The sequence below is a fragment of the Ostrea edulis genome, chromosome 7 (assembly GCF_947568905.1).
Source record: "Ostrea edulis chromosome 7, xbOstEdul1.1, whole genome shotgun sequence".
NCBI classification, from domain to species: Eukaryota; Metazoa; Mollusca; class Bivalvia; order Ostreida; family Ostreidae; genus Ostrea; species Ostrea edulis.
Genome location: NC_079170.1, coordinates 25,161,263 through 25,177,624, shown reverse-complemented (window position 1 = coordinate 25,177,624; position 16,362 = coordinate 25,161,263). Strand labels below are relative to the sequence as shown.

Below are 16,362 nucleotides of genomic sequence, written 5' to 3'. Positions count from 1 at the left end.
AGCACTTTTTTTCGTAATTCGTACACTTATTTTTAAGTTACATGTTATATAGCATAAGTTAAAGTAAATAGGCATCTGTGGTTGTGACACGTTGAACAATGTATGATTAGTACACAATCTGACTAAAGTACAGACCAGCCTATATTATTATTATATATATATATAATAATAAAGGTCTGTACTTTAGTCAGATTGATTAGTACAGAGTTTAGAATATTTCAACAATGGAATTCACTCGATTGACCAAATCGTGCATTGTCATTTTAACAACATAACATTCTGTTGCTATCGCAGTGCAAAGCTAATATGGCTTAGGGAGTGAATTATCATGATAAAGTATTTAAACTCTTGGGTGAGGGGTTGTATTTTTTCAGGGACCTATATACTAACGTTATAGGTCCCTGATTTTAAACTGAATGTAAACTTCCAGGATTTTTATCTATTGAAAGAAAATCCAGGTCATTAAACATATAGGTGCTAATACCATCTGTAAAACCAATCCTATTTTATGACTTCAAAATAGAAGCTCAAAACTCTTCACAATTCCTTAACATTTTTCTTTAGTATCAATATTCATGGGAGAAAAACTCCTATCCTGTCTTTTATTTGGGATATTTCCTCCAACTTCAAGTACAAATAGGATATTTTCTCCTATTTTTCATTAATGGAACATTTCATCCCATTAACAAGTTTAAAATGGGAGTTTTAATCCTATAGGAGAAAAAATCCCAGAAGATTAATTTCTCCCATAGGATTTTTCATGGGACAGCTGATAGGAGTGAAAATCCCACAATAATCCCATGGGATTTTATGATTTCAGGTGAAATATCTTAAAAACTACAACAATTACAGGTGTAAATTTTGGTGAATGTCTTGAGGGCAGAAAATCCAATCATTTTTTGTGAAGGATATACTTGTATCCTTGATAAAAGGGTTGGCGAAAGTCCGGACTTTTGTCGTGTCCAGAGTTAAATGTCGCACTGTTATCTATTTTACGCGTCCAGCATTCTTATCTCGGAGTTTTACTGAAGAATAATGTGATACAAGGAAAATTTATTCTGGGGAATCGTTTTTATTGTGGATTAAAGTAATACGACCCTCAAATGGTGAATTTTCTTTCTTTTCTTTTTTTTTTTAAAAACAACTCTTCTATTAATATTATAAAGCGTTATGAGGAACTTTATTTTCATATCTAAATGACCACTCGCTGTTGGCGTGGTCCGCTAAGTACTGTGCATTTATAACAATACTGTATTGACCCAATATTGGCAATTTTGAATTACAGGTAAATAATCTTTATCTTGTAATGGCCCAACGATGGGCCTACCGATACATTGCAATTTGCTATGTTGGCCCAACGATTACATGCATGTGTTACTACGTTGGGCCAACATCGCCCCAACATGTTGGGCCAACATCGCCCCAACATGTTGGGCCAACAAAGGCCGTCTTTTGCACTTAGACATTGCGCCAACATTGTCCTCCCAACGTTGGGCCAACAAAGCCGGTTACATTGGACCAACGTTGTGCCAACATACGTATGCTATCTGGGAAATCACAGAAACATATATCACGAAGGAACACAAAGACTGCATGATGAACAGAGAATTAACCATCAAAGCTATCATTTATACATTTTAACACGCACCGTAAACATGTTCATGTAGTACAAGCATAGTAACCATGTTGCCAAACAACTTTTAAAATGCATAGTTTTCTAATAGCTCTTAAGATGCTTCCTGTTATGTAGATTGATCCTCGTGTGATGGCATGGGTTTTATGAAAATCTTTATTGAATTAAACTTTTCGCATTGTAGAACAGTGTATATAGAACTAAGTGAAAATACTGGTATTGATACATATCTGTTCTACAATGCGCAAAGTTTATTAATACCAGTATATCGCTTAGTTCTATAGGATAAATAAGACGACACACTGATATAGATATATATTGACGATCAGGCCCATTGTCATCAAATACAAGTAGGAAATGCTCAGGATACAGGATTTTGTACAGTGACCATGCATTTATTCTGGAGCTTCGGGAGGGGGAGGGGAGATAAGCGGCTCCCGACCCCCCCCCCCCCCCCCCGGCCTATTGGGGGTAGTCTTTAAATCAGCTGTTCTTATTTCTTTGCAAATCAGGTCTGGGTATGGCGAAATTAACACAAGCATGTAAAAACTGCATGTAAATTAGTTTGCATCACATTCATTTTATTTATTTATTTTGGGGAAATTGATTTAATAATCTACATATTGAATAATAAATTTAATAATCTACATATTGAGTTTAGATAATCATGTTTCAAAGCCACTGTGTATGTGTATCAAAATTTAATTTCAGTCTCGATGAAGGCTAACAATAGAATCTTCTTGATAATCACTTCATTTCATTCCACAACTGATCTGATGCTAGTGTGTTTCCGTGAGATAGTAGAAAATGTCGGATTTAATTGCTTGCTAAACCAGTACGGATAACGAGGCGCAGATTTTTTTTCCCCGAGTAATTTTAGATTGGTTTTGTGTAGTAGATAACTGCACTTTCATAGAGCCTTACAGGTCGATTATTAAATGAAATTCAATGTGCACTCACTCATTATATGTAGAATATTATATTCTTATACAGGTTCACCCTATACCATTTCTTAAATCTTGAAGTTTTTGTAAAATAAAAAGAAAATAAATTGTTTTCCTAGCATCAATGAAAAAAACTAATCATTTGGGAGGTCAAATTTAAGATTACGGTTTCTTTAATGTGATTAATCTTAGCGTCTGTACGAAAAAAGGGGGTCGGGGGGGGGGTGGTGGTGGTGGTGGTGGTGGGGGGGGGGTCAGCTGAGCCCATGCAAAGGAAATTCCACAATAGACTGTTTAATTGTTACTTTTTAACAAGAAGATTTTGACTAAGTCCTCAAAAATTCAGATTAAATAACTATTCATACATGTGCATCATATACAGATCATTTTATGTTAAACAAACTCTCCCATTAATCAGAACCTAGTATCTCCAAAGAGCAGATGCGTTTGTACGAAGTGGAAAATCCTGATTCATTAGAAAATATTTGTTAGAATTTATGTGACACATAGACGTGTTGAGCCGAATGTTCAGGTTATCTGACCTATTTTACGTTGGCCAAGTTAACGCACTACACATCTCTCGTGTATTACACAAGTAAACCTTTTCGCCATAGTAATTGTGAGAATTTCCACAAAGCAGTTCACTGGTATTAAAATCGAGGAAATGAAAATATGTAGTCCTTTTCGTCAAAAACAAATCTTATTCTTATGACAAAGATATAAACTGGAATTATTTTTGTTTGCTTTTTCTTTCTCCCCTACCTTTTTAAAAAGAAAATGTTTTATAATTGTGTTACTCTAAAACAGAAAACATACAGCGCATGCGTCGAGCAAATTCATATTCGGTATGTTTTTCATCTTAAATTAATACACAATATATATCATTTTTATTTTGCTCGACAAATGCGCACATCTTTTCCTGAGCAATAATCTGTATGACATTTGACAGTTTTCAGGCTTATTTGAAAACAAGATGTGTTTGTGAAACACAAATGCCCCAGATAATGGCCAATTCCAAAGATGGTCAAGGTCACAAGGGCAAATATCTTGGTACCAGTAGAAAGATCTTGTCAAAAGAAATCATCATGTATAATACGAAAGCTCTAATATTTACCATTTAGAAGTTATGACCAATGTAAAAAAAATTAAAAGTAAGTTAAATGTCAAGGTCAAAAGGTTTAATACCAACGGAAAGGTCTTGTCACAAGGAACACTCATGTGAAATATCAAAGCTCTATCACTTATTGTTCAAACGTTATTAGCAAGGTTAAAGTTTTCAAAAAGTAGGTCAAACTCCAAGGTCAAGGGGTCAAAAATGTTGGTACCCACGGAAAGGTCTTGTCACAAGGAAGACTCATGTGAAATATCAAAGCTCTATCATTTACTGTTCAAAAGTTATTAGCAAGGTTAAAGTTTCAGACAGAATGGCAGAATTACAGAATGACAGACAGGACAAAAAAAATATGCCCCCCGATCTTCGATCTCGGGGGCATAAAAAGGCAGGAAAAGTCATAATGCTGTCCAATTAGAAATGTCATTCTGGTTTTGTTGACATAGTATACAGAGTTCTTGAAATTTCTTTTGAAGTGTCAGACATTTGGTCTGACACTGTTAGAAATAGTGTCAGCCCAAACAAAATTTTGTCAGTCCAGATAAAAATGCATCGCTTTTGAGGTTTTCTGATATTTTTATTTAAAATCAACTACATGTGTAATTGTATTCAATCTCCATCTCAGTTATAAGTTTATAAATTATCTTTTCATACCCTTTCTCATCTTCCTTACACTCTGAATGGATCTTCCTCACTTTCACTATCCGAGTGACTTTCTTGCTCTATTTCTCTCTCAACCTCCACTTTTCTCTCATCCTCCATTTCTCTATCCTGTATATTCCTCTCAACTTCTTTCTCATCTGCCTCTGCAATCGTTGTAACTACTTTTTCTCTCACTTAAGCCCGAGTGTAGTTGGTCTTTCGTCAGTTTCGACTTTGAGCAGATTGTGTCATCAAGCAGTAGGTAAAAATGCTGCAAATAAAAACCATTGTCTCCCAGATTGCCAGACGGAGATACAATCGGTTTCTCTTCTCTTCGTAGTTCCCCACAACTGATTCCTCACGTTTACGTTTCAATGTGTTGCCGGATTTAGCATCGGTTTGAAAATTTATGGGCCACATGGCCGCCATTTTTCCCGGTAAAAAACGGACTTCGATCCCGATCTTATATCGGCCATCAGGACCGACAATTAAGTAACTCGTGTCGGACATTTACTACTTTTATCGGATAATCCGACATTACCGACACTTTTCAAGAACTCTGGTATACCTGGCATATATTTTACTTTCTTAAAACGCTTATTAAGGTTAATTCCAGACACATTTTATTGAGAGAAAATTTTTGGGCCTTTTTATGTATACAATCGTACCTTGTTCTTTACACATTTGGCATGCTTCGATCTGTAGACCTATCAGACAAATCCGAGTTGTAAATATAAATCCCACACTTTAGTGTTACAATATTGTTTAAGACATATTGAGCTAAATTTCATTTTAATAACATTAATGAAATGTGTTTAAATATTTCTGGAAAACTCTATTGGACTAGTAAATTTTTCAGTGGACTGGTTGAAATTATACCCCATCAGTCCGGCTGGACTGGTGACATAAAAAGTTAGCTTCAAGCGCTGTATATAGGGAGTAAAAGATGCTTCATTTACCTCCCCTACTAGATGCTTTCTGTGATCTACTGGATCTGGTAAAAACAATGAATCTCCACTTTCTTCTGAATGCTTTCCTTGGCCAACTTCTCACAGAGGAGCTTTGATATTGTTTTCCTTTTCCAGATAGAGTCCGTTTCTTGAATCTGAAGACAAATATGACACCATTTTAACTTGTCTCAGTAGTCCTCATAAATTCCAGTAATTAATTCATCACTAAATGTTTTAACCTCTAATTGAAAATGATTTCATATTTGAGTCTTCGCAGGGGTTTTCCTACCATTTTCAAACTAGGTCCAGAAAGCCTTTTCTCACATTATCACCAGTGCGAGATCGACTTTACCCATGTGAGACAGCCATGTGAGATTTTTCTGTCTCACACTGCTGCGACGTCATTTGATTGTGACGTCATATATTTTCTATGATTTACGTTACACGGTGAAGATTTACGTTACACGGTGAAGCAAAAATATTTTGCATTGTTATCTTTAAATTTTAATGTATATAGCTTTCTGTTGGACAACCTTGGGTTTTTTAGTTTACACTTACAGTGTAAACCATTTTCGGATACGCTCTTTCTGCCTATCTAATTAGTTTTTGCATCGAAGTTCAAATGAGGATTTTGATAATTTAGAATTTTCTCAAAGCTCCTAAATTTATGCACTAAACTGTAGGTAAAATGTGAGAAAAATAATCCTTCATTATTAACTCGTGTGGGGTAGGGAAATTCCACCTCTGGAACAAGATTCGCTGTCTAGGACTCGGCAAAGCCTCGTCCTAGACTGCGAATCTTGTCCCCTCGGTGGAATTTCCCTATCCCACACTCGTACTAATGAAGGATTCTATTAGTCTTGAAACACAAGCTTAGTATTACATGAACCCAATCATTACAATGACCAATGTTTCAAATTTATTTATATTAACAGTCCTTGACCAGTCGAATTTGATCAATATTTTCATTAGTTTGTCACTATGAAGATACCGTAATTTTCCAACTCAGTCTCAGATAGACATACACAGAGAAAATTTGTGGCTGGATCGGGAATTGAACCTAGGGACCTCTGTGCAAGATTTTACCAGTTGGTGCCATGACCACTCTTGTCCTGCCAGGGGTGAAATGAATCTGGGTTGTGTGTCTTCGACGGCAAAGACAAATTAAAGGGAGGAATTTAGTAGTTAGGGCTACACGGACCGTGGATATCAACCTGGATAGCTCAGTGGTTAGAGCACCTGACTAGTAATGCAGGGATCCTAGGTTCGACTCCTCGTCCAGCCAAATATTTTCTCCTCCCCTATACTGCATTCCGTGACGTAACTTGCGCAGTGTTAAGTTCATACGTGTATCAAATTAAAAATCTAGGCCCACTGGCCTTCATTGTGGAATGAATAGTAGGATTGTTACATATAATGTCCGAAATTACAAACGTTCACAGAAAATACCAAAGATATGGCCGAAATTAAAAATTATTGAAGTCGTCAATGGAGGGACCAAAATTTTTAATGTGAATATGATAGTAGATGTCATGTATTACTGAGGTCATTTTAGCTCCTCTCTCGGTAATTTTTGTCATTTTTTTGGTAATTTCTGTAAATGGTACCGTAGTAGGCTAGTTTTGGTCATTCCTGCACTGCGGAATGACTTACCACGTGCCCTGGCCTTGTGCTTGTTTAGCCTATATTGAATATACTTACCGATCTTGCAAAAATCTTTTGATTCCCGGGCAATATGGTACTAATATCTCATGTTTTATAAATTAATATACCTCGCGGACACTACTAAAGACAGAGATATTTCCGGCACCAATGGTCTCTTCGTAGATATGTTTGGTCTATCGTCCCGCTTTCCCATATTTGATATTTTCTATCTTTTTTTGCGCAAGAGTTAGCCTATTTTAAGTACAACTTAACAGATGAAATACAGGGGCAATTAACTCATTGTATAGGGGCAGGTAACTCGTGGTCGCCGCCCTGCAAGCGGTACCAATTAGCGTTAACCTAAATTTACGGCCCTGAAAGTTACGATGTCAATCATTCACTTAATAAATATTCAGGCATATGCATAGACGGATTTTGTTGAAGTCATTTGGGCCAATGGCCAGTACACAAGGGGTACTGAGAACCCATTCTAACCTGGATCACCATGGGATTTAAAACCATTGGGATTGAAAAGGTTTTCGTACGAGTGAATGCGACACCGCCTCCTTTTGAAGTGTATTTAGATGCAGATGATCGAGGTAAGTACAGAACATTACATCAGTAACAGATGCTATTTTCTTCTCAGACATCGAATGGTTACAGTTTATTATATGTAGTTTATTCTGTATTTTATCAAAGCTATAATAAAACCAAGTAGTAAAAGTATCTTTAGGACAACAACGTGTTTAGTTTCACTTTGATTTAATTTTTCATCCATCAAATCATTATAATGGCGAAGCCCGGATGATTAAACTGTTAAAGTGCAACTCCCCGCTCGAGAAAGATTTTGATAAACAATTTCCAAAATGTTACGATTGACTTGAGTAAACAATATCTATATGTGGCGATCACACGGATGCGATCGCCGGTGGCTAGATAGCTCAGTTGGTACAGCACATGACCAGAAATTCAAGAGGCCCGGTTTCAAATCCTGGTCTGGTCCGTAGCATTTTCTCCCTTCCTGTTACAGGAGAAGTCAATAAAACATACGCCCTCCCACGCACGTTTTGTGTAATTAGATTACTGCTCATTGTCAATAAATTCTTAAGAAAGGTATTTGTACATCATGTATTTCAAATTTTTTTCCTCATTGAATATTTTTTTCTTCTGGATTTTCACTAGTGATGCTAAAGGCTGTTATACCCAGTATGCGTTTTTTTTAAAGGTACACTGTTAAATTCATTCCATTATGACCTGCATGTATAATTAATATCATTAACTAATTAAAAGCTGTACTACAGGAAACTAATATATGATCCATGGTGAGATAAACTAAATTATTTCACCGAATGAAATCGAAGAAGGTCAAATTACCTTGGGAAGTAGCAGGGAAATGAATTAGGTCATGCGCAATTCTGGTACCAATTCAAAAGTTATGAGACCAAACATGAAAGTGGGTCCAACATGATGCCCCTAACTCAAAATTTGTATGTGATGAGAGTAGAGCGATATTACGATCATAAGGATTGCCAATACAAATCGATGAACAGAAAACAGAAAGTATTTACTGTTTATTGAACTCCAGTCATATTCTTGTATGCCATATATGATATTTTCATATCAAATTATTGCCTGCTTTAATTGTCAATAATTATGCACTTGCAACAACATTAACATAAATCAGACTAGATACATTGTACATGTGTAAACTTAAACAATTGTAAGACCATAACAAAAATGTAACAACAGCGTTTTCCGAAAAGCACATGACAATAGTGAGAAATTACAAAATGATTTTAATTAAATTAATGTTCTTCTTGAATTAAGGAGGTCATTAAGGTATTAGCCTTGTTTATAAAAAGAAAATAGAGTCAGCAAAAAGAAGGAATTAAAGTTATCCTTCTATACCGTATATACTCGCCTATAAGTCGGATTTTTGGGAGTCAATTTTTGGTCCAAAACTATATGTCCGACTTATAGACGCGTTCTAAGAAGATTGGTATTTTTCTGGGCGGCGTAATGTAGAGCTAGTGTTTTTTAAACAACTCCGACGATTATCATGGACTACCACACCAATGATTATCTAGACATATTGTATTGTTTATGTATTTTAAAATTATGTATAAAGTACATTTATCTAGTTAAAAAATATTTACATACCACTATAATTAAAACTTTCAATATTCAACTAATCTATCGTTTATCGGTAAAATTGAATTACGAACCCGATTTAATATTGAAATATTCATATGTATACCGGCTGAAATATATTTCATAAAAGATTGAATATTATTAACAGATAATTTAGATCGTCATTCTTGTCTCTTAAAATTGTTGATACAATGAAGTATACCGGAATCCCACAGTAACAGTTTTCGCGAGGTACGTGCCACTAAGTAAACACAGTGTTGGTACTGGTAATTAGGCGACCATAATTGCTTAGGTAAACAAGGGATCATTGCCCATGCTAGATAAAGGGTTGCGTTTAAACACCAAACAGGTATGTCTTGGATATTGAGCACCTCATAATTATTAATTTCTCAAAATATTTTTTGAAACATAGGTAAAAACACAAGAGCATTGACTTGAAATTGTCGACCGATTCTGACAAAAATTTGTACCGACTTATAAGCGGGTCAATGGCAAATTCCTACAAAATAACCTTAAAAAATACAACCGACTTATAGGCGGACCGACTTATAGGCGAGTATATACGGTACCTTAATTTCTGAGATCAAACCGTCGAGAAAAATACCTGAAAGTCAATATCATCACTGTAATTAAGTTCGACAACGCTCTCTGAAACCGGTTTGATCTTGAATCTAGAACATGCAGATTTCTAGGATCATTCTCGTATTTTTGGACGTTTTATCAAACTTTGATACCTCCTCTTTTGGAATAAGAAAAAAGGGTCTGTAACCCCTATCAATCTGATCGATTTTTTTCCCCTGTGACCTTTGCTCATCGAAGAACAGCTGCGCGATAGCGTTCCTTGCGTACACTGGAAGATATGTCCTTGAATCAACTGAATCGAGTGTAGAGTCGGGAAGATCTTTTAACTTCACTTCCTCCTTTGCTTTGAGTTGGTTTTGGATCTCATACAGTTCGTTAGGGATTCTCTGCAATTATAACAAATTCCTACAATGTATATACTGTACTTCTTACTTAATTTCAAATTTTACATGTAGGAAACACCCAAACACAGGCATGGACGTAGCAGTTGAAGGGGGGGGGGGGGGGGGGTAGCATACATAAGGCTTAAATACAATACTACACTCCCTACTCCCCCAACTAGCTGACGTTTGTCCTTTAAACTTTTTTTTACTTGTCCTGAAATGTTTGTAAGTTGTTCACCCCTTTTGAAAACCATGCTACATCCCTAACAGGCAGTACCCTAGTTCACGTTTTTAGCATATACTGTATGATACAAGTACCCATGCTCCTAGATGCATAGTTGCTGTTTAAAATGGAAACTATTTACCTCTTCACTATCTTCATTCTAACTCCCTTCTTCATGGCTGGAGCTAACAGTGTTGTCATCACTGAGATGAAATCAGATACCACCGGTGTATGAATATATATATATATATATATATATAAAGCACAGAAAATTTCACTTTATTTGGATACCCACTTCCGCCCCTACCCGGGGTTGAACTCACGACCTGCGGAACCAAATCTCCTAGCAGCTAGCGTGTAATCAATGCGCTAGACCGCTCGACCATCTAGGCAAGTCTGTTTGCCTAGATGGTCGAGCGGTCTAGCGCGTTGGTTACACGCTGCTAGGAGATTTGGTTCCGCAGGTCGTGAGTTCAACCCCGGGTAGGGGCGGAAGTGGGTATCCAAATAAAGTGAAATTTTCTGTGCTTTATATTAAATATTTCTTCACTTAGGGCAGTTATGTTCATTTAAGAGTTCATTGCTATTTCTGTGCTATATATATATATATATATATATATATAACAAGTATATGTATATGGTGAGAGAGAGAGAGAATGAGAGAATAAATCGCCATTATCTAAACTTTAACAAACCTGGAGTGGAAGGACTCCTGTTTGAGAAGGTAGATACGTGGAAGTGTAACAAAGTTTGATTGTTTAACAAACTGTGAACAGGTTATGTTTTTATCTAATTGTTGTGAATCATACATCCGAAGATAACAGTCTGAATCTCCATCCATATTCAGTATATGCGAAAGTTTTTTGGACCACACAGGACATTCGGTCCTGTGTAATCAATGAACACACCTGACCGAACCAAATTTTTGTCAGACCGAAAAACCTAATGTAAAAAAGTGAAACACGTGAAAATGCAAAAGCAAGGGAATCGTATTTATTATACTAGTAATACTATACCAGGGATCCCTCCCGTATAATACTCTAGACAGTCCATGCGGTTTTAATCACATTCATTTACGTATTTGGATTTGTGTGCTATTTTTTACTTATAACAAACATTTAAATGACTTCGCATCAAAATAGTAAAGCTCAAAACCGGACACTGAGACATCGGACATTCCGGTCCGGTGTAAAAAATGATGCGTCGGACCTGAGGCACTGCACATCGGTCAGGTCCGATGGTCCGCTGTCTTTCGCATAGACTGCATATTATACAATTCCTTAACAATTTTCAGCATATCATCATACGTTGCATCCTTTCGTATGGTTTCGTTTTCAGTACCACCACCTTAATTGTCTAGGCATTACATATTTCACTGCACCATTAACAAATGCCATCAATCCAAACGTCACTTTGTATGTCTCTTTTTGTTTTCGCTTTTTTTAGGGTCCTTGTTCATCAATCTATAATAATGCAAAACGATATGAAAAAAAGATGGAAACGGTAAAGAGTTATTAAAATGCATAAAACATTTATGATTATGTATAGCTGTGGATCCAGAATTTATCAAAGAGGGGGCATAATGAGTGGCAAAGGCACAAACACTCAAGGGGTCAAAGACCATGCACCCATCCACCAAATCCTGGACGTTGAATTTTTTTTTAACAAATCATGTTCTTGTGATCTAAGGGTTTAAGATACTGTAAATTACAGAGAAATCAGTTAAATGAGACCACTGCATATACAGTTATCATTTCAGTTGTTTCTGGACACCCTCAATACCCCAGTGCGACTCTAATTCAGGGTGGCGGACATCAACGGGAGTCGTTAAGGTGGGGTTTTACCCCTACCGATACGAAGAAAATTTCAAATGCTCTGCCAACAAAAAAGAGGGTTACACCCCCTACGCCCCTCCTAAATCCGCCACTCAGTTGGATTGTCAGACAACAGATATTGGTATGATCCATGTTCGCTGTAAACTTAAACGGGTGCCTCCAATTGAAAATGTTTATAAAACCTTCTCTCAGATTTCTTCTTATAAGAAATACATTTTTTTATCGACCATAAACATTGCAAGTAGACTTACCTTCATGGAACATCTGTCAAGACGTTTTCGTCTTATTGACTGCAACTTTTCCTTTATAGTCTGCACTGAGAGTTTTTGATTACTAGTGCTTGAATATACAATTTTTAAACTACTTTTAAATAACATGGCCCCATGAATCAAAATTTGAAATCATATCACGTTTAAAATCAATTTCACTAAACAAATCAAATTTTCATAATATGTTTGTATACCTAATCATAATTGCTGCTAGTAATATTCTGAAATGTGCGATTTCATAAAATTACAAATTCAAGTACATGTATCTCCTCAGTTTATGGTCTAGTGGCCTATAGTGTTAGATCCATATCATTCTTTTATCTTTTAATGGAAAACAATTAACATATATACCTGCGCTAGTACTTGGTAAATTACATTTATTTGGCAAATCTACCGGTTCATCCTGCTTTTTTTCAAGCAAGATCAGAAGGGTACCATCGGTCAATGAATTCCATATCTCAAAGTCAATGATTCTGCTTCCGTCCTCAAGGGCAATTTCGTGGCAGGGAATGCCCAGATTTTGAGACCCTCAAATTATGATTTATTTTTCATGTAAACAAAGGTAAATGTAGATATAAACACTTGTCTAATTTTCTCTAAAATCAAATAATACTTTTCATTATAGTTATTTGCATATTGAGAACTAAGCATCTAGCTCCTATTTAGATATCCAAATATTTGATGCCAAGTTGACCGAGTAGTTAACTTTTATTCTAGCATATATAATATATAACACAGTGCTTCATTTTACTATTAAATGTCGAGGTTCTGTTGCGTTATATAGATATATCACACTGACAGTGGGCATAATTATAGTCTCGTTATATTAATAAATGTATTTATGCATAAAATAATATGAAATTCCTTTTTATACCTTTCTTAATTAAATCTTCTATACTGTTTCTAGCTACTGGTGGTTTTTTTTTTCATTCTGTCAATTGTCCAAACCTAATGAACTACGACATTGTGATCGGTTCGAATGGTTGAAATTTTCCATACCGCTGCTTTTATAGTTTTTTTTCAAACATGCACAGAAATAAGAAGGCAGTAAGCAGTTGGCAGTAAGCAGTAAGCAGTTGACAGTTGGCTGTTGTATATGCAATTCCATAAGAATGTGATTCTAAATAATATGCCATCTTTAATTTTTTTCTTAAGTTCCCTTTTAAGGAATTCAGGGGATGACCCTAAAAACTGAATGTCCTATATATCTTGGAAACTAAAAACATTTTGTTAAACATTATAGAACAAAAAATATAGATAATGATAAGACCTATTTGACCATATCAAGTTTTAGGGGCCAACCCCTCAAATAAAGTGTCCAGAGTGATAAAAAATATTTTCTAAATATCTCAAAAACTAAAAAGAATTTGTTAAGCATTATTGAAGCAAAGTTGTTCGTTTTGACGTTTTGCAATTGCTGTCAATGTCAGCCAAATTTACATTGATTACGTAATAAGGGATTTTAAGGGGGACAGTGTATGAAACTTTGATGCCTTCTATCTCTTAAACAAAAAATATTTTGTGTGTAAAACATTATAAAATATAAATTGGTCAGAATGTGACCCTCAACAATATGCCATATTTGAATTTTGTCTTAAGTTCCCTTTAAAGAATTCAGGGGATGGCCCCTAAAACTGAATATCCTATATATCTTGAAAATTAAAAACATTTTGTTAAATGTTATAGAGCAAACTTTGTAAATAATGATGAGAGCTGTTCGATGATGTCAATTTTTAGGGGTCAGCCCCTCAAATAAAGGGCCGAGATTGGTCAAAAGTATTTTCTAAATATCTCAAAAACTAAAAAGAATTTGTTAAGCATCATGCATTTAAAGCAAATTAAGTTGTTCGTTTTGACGTTTTGCAATTGCTGATGTCAGAAAGAAAGATTGATTACATAAAGAGGGATTTTAATTAAGGGGGGAAATGTACGAAACTTTGATGCATTCTATCTCTTAAACAAAAAATATTTTGTAAAGCGCATTATAGAATATAAATTGGTTAGAATGTGACTCTAAGCAATATGCCAACTTTAAATTTTGTCGTAACTTCCCTTTTAAGGAATTCAGGGGATGGCTCCTAAAACTCAATATCGTTTATATCTAGAAAACTAAAAACATTTTGTTAAATGTTATAGAAGAAAAGTTGTAGTTACTGTCATCAGCTACATATGTATTTAATAATATTAAGTTTTGGGGTAAGCCCCTCAAATAAAGGGACAAGAGTTGTCAAATTATTTTCTTAATATCATTTAAACTAAAAAGAATTTGTTATTAAGCATTATTAAAGTAAAGTCGTTTGTTGTGACAATCAGTAACAGAGGACGTGAAATACCCCAGTCCAGATCATATCTTATATCTCATTAGAAATCGGACGGAAGACCTATTCGTTGCTCGCATCGAGATAATGTCTAGTTAAGGTCTTCCGTTTCAGACGGAAGACCTTATGGTGATTGTACTGTTTATTAGGGTCTTCAGTCTTCAGCGGAAGACCCTTCTATTATTATGTTCCCCAAACAAAGTTTGGGAACATATTGTTTTTACTCTGTTTCTTATTATTATTATGTTCCCCAAACAAAGTTTGGGAACATATTGTTTTTACTCTGTTTCTTATTAAGGTCTTCCGTCTCCTGCGGAAGACCTTACTATTATTGTTCGCGTTCTTCTTCTTCATTATTAAGGTCTTCCGTCTCCTGCGGAAGACCTTACTATTATTGTTCGCGTTCTTCTTCTTCATTATTATTATTTATTATTATTATTATTATTTTCCTTGGTAGTACACGCGTTTTTCTCAGCCATTTCTCGATCGATTTTCACGAAATTTTCAGGAAAGATGTCTTTTGGTGACGAGACTTTGCTTGCAAAATTTCGTGCTTGACGTCACTTCCGGTCAGGAGTTATCTCTCTTTTAGTGACTTTTTGAAGGGCCTTGTTGTCCACGCATCTCCTCCGTTAGTTTTGAAGCTAGAGTCTTGAAATTTCTACACAAGATAGAGTAAACATCTTAGAAGATTTGTGGGGGATTCGATTTTACCGGAGGCGATTTGCCTAAACGCTCGCCTGGACCTGAAAAAATGGATGCCAAACTTTTTCGCCGATTTCGGCGATTTTTGACCTTTGATCTCCAATATCTTTTTTCTTGCAAATATTTTGTTAAGACATGTAGAACAAAAGTTGTGCACATTTACGAGATCTTTTCGAAAATATCAAGATTTAGGGGCTAGCCCCTTAAATTAGGGATCTAGAAGGGCTCAAAGTCTAGATCAAATATCTCAAAAATCGTTAATATTTTGGTATAAGTCAAAGAACAAAAAATGTTCATCTCAACAATCCAAATCTATTCATATAAAAATTGAGGTCATATGTTACGTAATAAGGGATTTTAAGGGCCAAAACCATAAATTTTTTACCCCTTGTATCTCGAAAACGACAAATATTTTGAAAAGCAATAAAGAACAAAAGTTGTTCAAAATGATGATCTGAACAATATGCATATTTCGTTTTTACCCTATGTGGCCCCGTTAGGGAGCTACAGTTTGGCCCCTAAAAATTACTTCTAGAAATAACTCGAGAACGGTAAAGAATTTCTAAATACTTGTTGAACAAAAAATGTTTGAAATGTCATGACCTTTCTTACGATATCAAGCAAAAGGGGCTGACCCTTTAAATTAGGGGCCCAGAAGGGTCCAAAGGTTTATGAGAATATCTCAGAAACTATTAATATTTTGTAATAAGTCATTGAAGCGGAAATGTTCATCTAAACGAGCTTGTTCTTATCAAATCAAAAAGTAGGTCATATGTTACGTAATAAGGGATTTTAAGGGCCAAAATCATAAATAATTGACGCCTCATATCTTGAAAACGACAAATATTTTGAAAAGCATTATTGAACAAAAGTTGTTCAGAATGATAATCTAAACAATATGTACATTTCGTTTTTTCCCTATGTGGCCCCGTTAGGGAGCTACAGTTTGGCCCCTAAATATTTCTTGTAGAG

General features: G+C 35.4%; 1 protein-coding gene and 1 long non-coding RNA gene across 3 annotated transcripts in view; one reads left to right on the top strand and one right to left on the bottom strand.

Annotated features, from left to right (window-relative positions):
- Positions 1 to 4,923: 4,923 nt before the first annotated feature.
- On the bottom strand, positions 4,924 to 7,264 carry LOC130047965 (uncharacterized). Its single transcript, XR_008796785.1, has 3 exons — positions 6,982 to 7,264; positions 5,290 to 5,435; positions 4,924 to 5,037 (listed from the first exon to the last, which is right to left on the bottom strand). It is a non-coding gene; the product is annotated as an uncharacterized LOC130047965 (long non-coding RNA).
- A 210-nt stretch (positions 7,265 to 7,474) lies between these two features.
- Positions 7,475 to 16,362, top strand: part of LOC125654132 (patched domain-containing protein 3-like) — a 32,465-nt gene continuing 23,577 nt past the window's right edge. Inside the window, exon 1 of one of the 2 annotated variants that reach the window (XM_048883937.2) lies at positions 7,475 to 7,523. In XM_048883937.2, the coding sequence (XP_048739894.2) occupies positions 7,509 to 7,523 (15 nt within the window). In that variant the 5' untranslated portion in view covers positions 7,475 to 7,508. The remainder of the gene's footprint in view (positions 7,524 to 16,362) is intronic. The other variant, XM_056143770.1, reaches the window with a different exon arrangement.